Source organism: Andrographis paniculata, unplaced genomic scaffold (genome assembly GCF_009805555.1).
Source record: "Andrographis paniculata isolate CXL003 unplaced genomic scaffold, ASM980555v1 Contig64END, whole genome shotgun sequence".
Classification (NCBI taxonomy): Eukaryota; Viridiplantae; Streptophyta; class Magnoliopsida; order Lamiales; family Acanthaceae; genus Andrographis; species Andrographis paniculata.
The window spans coordinates 3,044,565-3,054,520 of record NW_026137600.1 but is presented as its reverse complement, the minus strand read 5'-3'; the positions used below and the strand labels follow the sequence as shown (position 1 = coordinate 3,054,520).

Here is a 9,956-nt window from a genome sequence, read left to right as displayed (position 1 = left end):
ATCCTAAAGATATGATCTATAGGTATCGGTGAATACAAAGACTAAGTTCATCCTTACATTCTAAACTGCTTGGCTGCAAGCCATCCACCTTTCAACAGCTTGCCCAACAGCGAAATTAATTCCCGGTCATTGGGTCCTTCATAGCATTAATTGCATATTTTCCTGCTGGTTTTCTCATATATAGAGCTTTACTATCGTAGCGCAAACTTTGGATCTTACTAAAAGTCTTAAAACAGACACCTTTTGGTCCGCTCAATTTTTCAGAGAAAATTGTTTTGGATTCGTTATATCCTCACTGCAATGTATTCTCAGGGACACCACGTAGCGACTCCACAGGGACAGAGCGCATCGGTCATCCCTGCTGAATTAGGGTGTACTCACATCTGGTCAAGTCCACACCATCGGTGCTACCAACGACCAGACATCTATTTTACCTTGTCCTCGTCAGTGATCGTAAACATTTGTTTTTCCGGCATCGGAGCTTCCCAACAGCACTTACATATGGCATTTCTTCTCTGCTCATTCCGAATATTTCTAGAGTAAGCCGTGTTGGGGGCGTTTTTATCCCCCATCTGAGGTGGTCGGCTGCTGGTTCCTGACCATCGGTTTAGACACGTGGGGTCTCGAGCAGGCCATCGGTGATACCAATGATCGGACATCCATTCTATTTTCTCTACATTAGTGATCCTAAAGACTTTATCTTTCGGCATCACTTATTACAATCACTATTTACATGGTATTATTCTAAAACGCCTTCATGCAAGGAACCCCCCCTCTCCACAGCATGTCCGACGGCGACTTTCCTTCACGATCAACGGGGTAAATTACAGTATTTATTGTTTCGTTTTCAGTTGATTTGCATGTATAGAGCTCCACTCTTGTAGTGGAAAGCTTGGATCTTACTCAAAATCTTATAACAGACACCCTTTGGTCGAGTTAATTTGCCACTGACACCTCTTATGATACTTTATATTCTCGTTGGTAATATATTCTCAGGTCCACCATGGAACCATCCTTTCCAAACAGTGCCCATCGGTCATCCTTTTCGTCCTAGGTTTAATCAGATCTGGTCAAGAGCACAACATCGGTGGTTTCCCCCAAAAAACACTAAACATTATCTTAATATCTTCTTGCATAGCAATCTATAAAAATACCCATCCACAGGTAAGGTTAGCAGGTTTAGGGTTGAAGATGGATGGGTTTTTTTTTTCAATTTAATTTATTTTAAAATAATTATTCCCTATTATTTTATTTATATAAAGTATAATAGCCTGAGTAGTTGATGTATACTTTAAGAAACATTTTTCTTCTTGAAGATTACAAAGTATTATTTTAAAAAAAAAAAATTTATTATATTTCTTAACTAACGCAGTAGTAGTAATAAATATTAATTGTTGGGGCGTTTGTAGTCACAAAATTATATAGTGCATTGTAGTTCAATTGTTTTATTCATGTATGAGGTTTTTCCTTTTATTTCTTAGCCTTTCCTCGGGCATCAAGATATAATTTTATAAATTCTTTTTTAAAATCTTTTGTATGTCATCCAAATTGAGTAAGTTAATAACTAATAATTTTCAAATTGAAACATGGTTGGCATGTACGAAAGCCAGTTCGGCGGTGTGTTGCTTTATGAGATAAGCGGTCGAAAGAAAGCCTTGGGGAGCGATGTGTAGCCAAACGACCGATTTCTTTAGAAATCGATTTGTATGGAGAACTATAACTATGTGTTTCAAGTTTCGTGGCGTATAACCAATCATGTTTTTTTGTTTGGGTAAATAACTATGAGGACGGACTGCAATCAAATTGGATGTCTTTGAATATTTGTTAGTTTATTCTCCATAAACTAAAAGATATGTTAATGGTGTATATGAAAGTCGTCGTTTGATAGTTATGGCGTGTGAATGACTATAGCATATGTATAACCGGTGTTGTAGATCCAGTGATGGAGTGGTGTTAACTATTCTCTTCTTTGTAATTTGTGGACTTACTATGTTACGTTCATGGCACGTGATTTTCCCAGATGCACATTACATCGTTTGGGAGGGGGGGCATCTGACATGCGTTGCTTAGGAAAATATAGGAGCCCATGTGTTCTGAAAAGCTGGGAGTCTTAGGCTGGTATTCCATTTGTACAACACGAAAGGCCTAATTACAAAAACATGTTCGTGGAAAACACTTATTTTTTAAAAGTGGCATGACAGAGGGGGAGGGTTAACATAGTCATAAAAAACGGTCACACGGTGCTGTGTTCTACTCTTCCCATTTGATTTAATCAAAATGGCAAAAGGTTGTGGCCTGTCAGCTCATCTCTTTCCTTTGGTTGTTGACGTGCGAATCTTCTTTGCAGGGTTTTTCGTTTGCACGTCAGGGCCTAAGCTTTCAGCTGGTGGTGCAGCGGCATTGGCCTCTAGCAGTGGGAGCAATTCCTTTCGTGCAGCTGCTAGGAGAAGTATCACGTGTAGAAGTCAGAGAGCATGTATATTTTTTGTACTTGGTATTCTTTGTAAAGAAAATTAGAGGTAATGATAGTATGTTTTACATGTTTGTGAGCCTTCTCCAATCTCAGCGGAGGTTTCCAGACCATCAAATACTGGTGTCAATGATGTCTTCATAACTCCCAAACCTACTTCCGTGGTTTCCTCTTGTGCTGAGCTTGTGGGATCTGTATTAGTTGTAATGTGAAAGACTCTTAAGAGGAGCACTTGCTCGGTTAAAATGTGGATTTTACGTAGGTGAACAACTCAATCTATAATTAGAACATTCTTTGGAAAACTCATTATTTTCTCATTACTTGATCTTATGTAATCGAAAATAATGAATCGTTTAGTTACCTGTCACTGGTGTTTGAACAACATTAATGGTGTAGCTGAAATTACTAAATTTTGCAGAAGTCGACTATTTCTTCTTCACGGAAAACATGAATCTGCTTTCTTTGATACTGTCATTGCGCTCTGTGTAGTACTTGAGGATAGGCTACGAGATGTGTTGATTACAATTATTGTTTCGTTAACACTGATTAATGACGTATGCGATCATGGGAAGTAGTTGCTACTTTCTGGCGTGAATGGTCTTTTATTCATTTTGCATGATGGCAAATGCAGGTGGCTTGGGAAAAATAGATTACATACAAGGACGCTGATGTTAAATCAGGTATAAAATGAAGAGTGCTACAGAGCATGGATATTGTGCTGAGTAATTGCTTACGTGGTTGCCTTTGCTTTCAAGTGATGCTGCGTCGCAATCGAGCAGATCGTACGCAACATCTTCGTATGCAACGCAGTTAATCTTTCCAGTATCGTCGATGAGGTCTAAGCTGACCATGTACCTGAAAGTATTTTGTTGTTATTGGAGTGAGCACAAACATTGTAATACAACGCACATTTTCCTACTGACCTAGGTGTAGAGATTTGGACAATTGCGCAGCGGAAGCAGTGAAACGGTCAAGTATAGGCGTTATTGTTGCACAGTGGCAATTTGAGGAGGCACTGTATGAGAGCTTGATTTGAGGAGAAATGCATATTTGAAAGCCTGCGACGAGGCTGTGCTCTCCTTGCTGAAATAAAGAATGGCATTATTAAGGATTATGTAGATAACAATGTGAGAGTTTAAAAATTATCCATGCTTTAAAGGTCGAACCTTTGCATCTTTGAGTTCTTTGATTGATTGTAATGAACACGGAGATGTGGGTAGCCCACTTTTGTCGTTGGACAAGACTAAATGCTTAATCAGGTCATCTATCTGTGCACTATTTTCTCTTTTCCTACAAATAGTAGAAATCATTCTAGCTTGGTTGCGACTGAAGTGTGTCAAAAAAGCTTTGGTGTATTGTTACCAGTTATCAAGATCACGGGCTACTGCATAGGGAGGGTCAATAAGAATGTTTGACATAGTTGAAGCCGACAACGATATTCCTGTTTAATAGAGAGAGTACGCTGTGAGGCAACGGTAATGAAGTATGTTTCCAGGAGCACCTAGTTAATATAGAAGGCATAAAGAGTGCATCGGATAACCTTGCAACATTGTGACCCGGATGCTCTTTGCCAAAATAACTGGCCTCTCTTAGAGAAGCGTTGCAAGCAGGCCACCTTCCGCTCCCACCAGGTCATTCCACAAAGTTAGTTTAGTGGCAAGTTTCCTATAGGGACCCCACCTATGTTTTGTATAGCAGATCCAAATGCAGCGTATTAATAGATACAATAATAAGCATATTTAATTTACTCTTCCGTCACTATGATAATCTCCCGTAGTTTGTTAGGGCCCTTTTGTTGTGTGCTGGTAACATCGATCACGACTCCGAGTATGTCTACAGTGTGCATTTCAGAGATGATAGGCAGCAGTTAATGCATGTACAATTGCAAAGGGAGTCTATATGAAATGATGTAGTAATATAAGGAAACGTGTCCCGCTCCAAATTTGGGTTGGGTGGCCATTTTTACCTATTAGTTGCTTGCCCTCCAGATGCTTTGACAAAGTAGCATAGCGGGAAAACTCTGGTCGACCCACGAACATGCTGATCGGGTTTTGACATTTTTACCTATTGGTTGGTTTTGACATTGCTCCGAAGATTTCGTAGGTCTCAAACAGATGGAGGCATCCATCTAGCTTCACAATGTCATGGTGGAACGCGCAGGCTTGTAGCTTTGTGCCCTGTATATTATGCCGTGGTGGTTTGCAATTAAAGAGGAAATAGAAAACGGTAAGGTACTGTTCTGTAACCTAAGACAATATTCTTAACTACAATGCATAAAACACAACATGTTGTAATCAATGGTAGGAAAATGTGTTGGTGCATCGGATTTATGTCGGCCCCTTTCGGGGCTTCTGTGTGCATCGGTATAATGCAGGGCATTGTATCCAAGTAAGGCCGATGGATCACCTGCGCATTTATGAAGACGTAGCGCTTGTAGTTGTGCCCGGTTTTGGTTGAAGTTCTTTCAACAAAATGCTCCAACAACATGACACGTATTGTTCAATTTCGTAGATGAGGAGTAAGGTCTACAACTGTGGTATAGTGGTAAGTTCCTCCATCCTTACTTGGTTGTGGTTCCATCGTTAAGCCAGTTCTGCGATGGCAATGCAAGTGTATTATGACGCCCTCTTTAAATAGAGTGTGCTACGTAGCGGTTCATTGTAGAACAACACTAACGTTGTACACAGGGGTCACGTCGCTGCACATCATTGACAGGAGTGGATTAGTAGGTGATGAACTTTGATATTATATTTTATATGATATATATTTATATTTTTGTATATATATATAATATACATATATATAAAATATATTTTAGCAAAATAGCTTAAAAAAAAACATATACAAAAAGATTTTTAGATATATATGTACAGATATGTAAATATCATTATATGTATGTATATATATTTTAGCAAAATAGTTTTAAAAAAATAGAACATATACAAAAAGATTTTTAGATATATGTACAAATATGTGAATATCATTATATGTATGTAAAAATTTATATGTAAAAATATGCAAATATAGTAGGCAGGGAAATAAAAAAATTGACTATAAATATAAATAACTAAAAATAATATATTAAAATTAAAATATATGTATGTAAATAATATATTAAAATTAAAATATATGTACGTAAATGTATAAAATATAAAAAAATAAATATTGAATATAAATATAAATAAAATATATATATGATATATATCTATAACATGTGTATATATATAGATATAGATATAGAAATAGATATATATTTAATATTAAGTAACGTAATGATGTCGGGTGGTTTATATAAGAAGATCAAATCTTATAATATTTTTTAAAATATACATACAAACACTAGACAAAAAAAGGGCGATCGGTCATCGAAATGTAATATGATTTCCCTAAAGGTGGACTCTTTTAAAACTTTTACGTTTAAAGGGAACATGGTGTTGGCCATCGGTCACATAAACCAATAACAAAGATGATGTTGCTAAAGGACCTTAGGTCGGTCATTGTGTAGGATTTAGGGAACTGTGGAGCAGGTGGTACTCTAATCGGTTGTTGATTGACAATGGAGGGAACAGACCTTTAGCGTGTAAAGTTTGACTTCTAGCGCCGCAGTCGTCTGTGCTCCGTCCATTTGGGTTGTACGGTGTGCTCAAGCGTTTTGATTACTTTTCCACGCAAACTCACGATGAGGAGAGGATTGACCCAGAATCCAATGCCTGATAGTTGGGATGGTGGGTGGCTGTAAGTAAGTGCACCATCAGCGTGTGACGGGTCTCAATGATTTCGACGGGAGTAGGTCAGCAGGCTTCGAAGTCCGTACCCGCTTAGGATTGCATGAGGACCGATGGATCTTGCCCAAGGCCCCAACGAAACCGAATGTCTTACTCTCGGACTCGTTGTCGGATTCCGGAACTCGTTCGGGGGCCGCCTGGTGGCGGCGGTGGGATTAAGCTCAACATCTGATTGCACGATGGTCGTTGTTGGGTGACGGTGACGTGGTGTAGATGGGTGTCATTATTGATATGCAACCCTGGTGCAGTTTTCTGTTGCACATAATGCTTTAGCATTGTGACACACAATCAAAGGTGTTGTATTGTGGACCATTACTGTTTAGATATTAACTCATTATTCCTCACTAAAGAACGTTCGAGCAAGCAAAGGTTTGATTTGTAGGACATTTACCGGTACACATTGAAGGTTGGTGTCTGAGTTTGTAATGTAAATAGGGAGGGGTTTGTGCTGAGAGCGGTATGCTTCCTAGGGTAGATTATAGCAAGCTGTGTTTTTTCTCCCTTCTTGGGTTTAACAATGTATCGGGTTATTAGTTCATGGTGGTAAATGTGCTGAGACAGTGTGCGTATAATGCTGTAATTATTTTAAAGAATTACAGATTGATTGTAATTATATATTGTATTCATTGGAAAAAATCATAACAATCTTAATAACGACTTACTGTATAATAAGTATCAAGAAACAAGAAATATTATATCTACATTTCAAACATAGTATTTTTTAATTTTTTTGTAGAGTTACATATATTGAAAGCAATATTAACACTTAGCTAAACTTAGATTCGTAAACATTTTTCCCAGTGTATATTTTGGTGCACGGTTTAATTTTAACAATATAATGTCAGTATCAGTATGTATTGAATTTAGCCTAGTATTGTTGCATTCTACCAACGAGCAATCGTTGTTCAATGAAATGTAATGAGAAGAATGATGAAAATTAGCCGAAACGTTGTTCTATGTGTGTCACAAAAGGTGTGTTCTTGAGCCGGCCTTTCCAAAAACTTTGAAGGAACAAACGCGTGATTAATATTACAGTAGGTGTGTAAATTGAGATTGTATTTTATAAGTGGTACTGCCTGATGTGTACGCTGGTTCACCCGGTAGATTGTAAGCATGGTGCAAAGACGCAGAGTAGCCGTAAAGAATTTGCAATAAAAAATCATGCATACCCTTCCGACAACAGCTGCCGGGCCAACCATTTGCAGTGCAGTAGCATGGAAGCATACCTTTACTCAAACTATAACGACTATCATAACTGTATGGAAAATAGAGTTTGAATCATATGTCAAAGCAGTTGTCACACATTTGCTACACATCTACAACTTGATACCAGACAGGCAAAGAAGCTCGGAGTAGGCAATATTTTTTTTCCACTCAAACCGTTGTGCCTGCCAACACTAACGATTGGAAAACTATATGTAACAAGCTGAATGATTTTGCGCATGAAAAAGCGACGTACAATACCCCATGCATGAATACGGGGTCCAGCAGGTAAACGCCGACATGCTCCAAAGTTTGCCCCTGTGATTTCTTAATAGTCATGGCAAAACACAGCTTTATTGGGAACTGTGTCCTCGTAAAATCTATTTCGGACGGCTTGAAGTTCTTCGGCTCTAACGGGAGACGAGGAATGAAGCATGTTTCACCAGAAAAAAGACCTGTAATGATTTCAGCTTCGAGAATATTTTGTGAAATGGTCTTTCATATCAAACGGGTGCCATTTGATAAGCCATTTGATGGTTTGAGGTTTCGTAGAAGCATGATGGGCGCTCCTCTTTTTAGATTTAAAGAATGTGGAGGCATCCCGTTTGGTGTTAATGTAGAAAGGTAGTCTTCGTAATGTGCCTATTGAGTTGGATCTTTAGTAATATCGCGGCCAATAGAAGTAAGTGAGTCTTCAGGAAGCTTGGGTAAAAAAATATTGTTGATTTGATATACCATTTCATTGGTTGTAGTTAGAATTGAACGACTGACAAAGAAAGCTGAATTGGTAGAGTCTATTTTGTTCAGTGGATATATTATGTTAATCAAGCCCTGTATATTGGAACAGTTAAAGGGCAATAGGCAGGGGGCAGGTAACTTCACATCTCCGTTGTCATTTTTTAAGCAGGTGTTGTTGCCGATTGATTCGACAGAAGTTGCGAATTGTGGGTCTTCTTTTGCTCGCATGTTAAATTTAATGTGGAACTTCGTTGCCTTCCTAAATAAATGCGATGATACTGGGCTTGCTTCCATAAACATTTCTTTTGTTCCATTTGGTATCATTGGAGTTATCTGTTGAAAATCGCCCCCAAATATAACAAATATCCTGCCAAAATCATCACCTGAATCACATATATCTTGTAATGTGTTATCCAGAGCTTCTATAAGTTCACGTCTTGCCATTGAAATCTCATCCCAAATAATAAGCGATGCTTGTCTTAATTGTTTGGCTAGATTATATGTTTTGAAATATTGCAAGAAATGTTCTCAGGCAGTTCTAGAGGGAGTTTAAATTTTGAGTGTGCAGTTTGTCCATTAGGCAACAATGATGCAGCAACTCCAGAGGTGGCAACTGGAATAGCAACAATGTTACCCAATGCAGCATAGCGAAGAATTGTTTTGCATAGGTATGTCTTGCCACTACCTGCAGGTCCATCACTAAAGCATACGAATCCAGATTTGGAACTGAGTTTTTCGGTAATTAACTAAAAAATTCTCCTTTGTTCTTCGTTCAAGCTGTCGGGAGATGGGAGATTGTGGAATAGTTGTAAGTCGTGAGATTTATCTTCTTCATTCATTGTCTCTCCCGATGTTGCATCTGCCACATGTGTGACTAATTCCGTAGTCTGTTAGGTGTGTGCTTAGAGCTTGCAAAAAATTATTTACATTTGCTGCAGCCATTGTTTCTAAACAGGCGGCCGGTGTTCCACTTAAGACATTGGTTTGAGTTGTACAAAATATATGGAATTTATTCCACAGTACTTGCGGTTCTGTGGGGCTGCAGAAAATTAATATTGTAGCGAATAGTTGTGCAAATGCTTTAGGTAGCTGGAACTGAGACGCTTCTTGTAGAGAATCTATAATTCCAAGGTCTGGGTCAAGTAATCCTAAACCAACACATGTTGACCAGAAAGTTTCATGAATAGTCCCATTAATTGTTGCAAGATCTTCAAATGAGGTGAGACAACATCGGTATTGGAGTAGCATACGAAGGTAATACTTTCTTTCTCAGAAGGGCATATTGTTACAATCCTTCCGATGGTCAAACCTCTCTGTCTTTCATGCCATTTCCGTGCAGACTGATCCCAGACAAAGTGTTGGGGGAACTCCCGATATAGTAGTTAGAGTTTTTTGGCAGTCGAATTATGAGTATTCATTTTAAAAATTTTTGTCAACATGGTGAACCTTGGTAGTGAAGAGTCTACAATGTTTGTTATGGGATCTTCTGCACGAAATGTTGTGTATTGATAATTAGGGTGCGTAGTTGAAGAGCAAGGACTGGAGGATGTATCTCATTTAGTGAATAGTTGAATATTCGCCAACATGCTTCAGGGGGAGCAACCCATCTACCTGTTTGGAACGCTGAAATTTCATCGACCTGTTCAGAGCAACCTACCGAATATGCTATTCGATCATGACCTTTGTAAATATATTTATATAAGTATTTGACCAGTTTAATAGTCAAACAAATTTCAACATTTATATGACAATCATCTTTA

At 38.3% G+C, this 9,956-nt stretch overlaps 1 protein-coding gene across 1 annotated transcript; it reads right to left on the bottom strand.

Moving 5' to 3' along the window:
- Positions 1–3,137: 3,137 nt before the first annotated feature.
- On the bottom strand, positions 3,138–5,139 carry LOC127261870 (uncharacterized). The gene is made up of 7 exons (XM_051290294.1): positions 4,877–5,139; positions 4,437–4,647; positions 4,011–4,303; positions 3,833–3,911; positions 3,637–3,760; positions 3,394–3,553; positions 3,138–3,325 (listed from the first exon to the last, which is right to left on the bottom strand). Exons 3-7 carry the CDS (start codon positions 4,018–4,020, stop codon positions 3,309–3,311), a joined length of 390 nt encoding a protein of 129 aa, XP_051146251.1. The 5' UTR covers positions 4,021–4,303; positions 4,437–4,647; positions 4,877–5,139; the 3' UTR covers positions 3,138–3,308.
- Between the last annotated feature and the right edge of the window lie 4,817 nt (positions 5,140–9,956).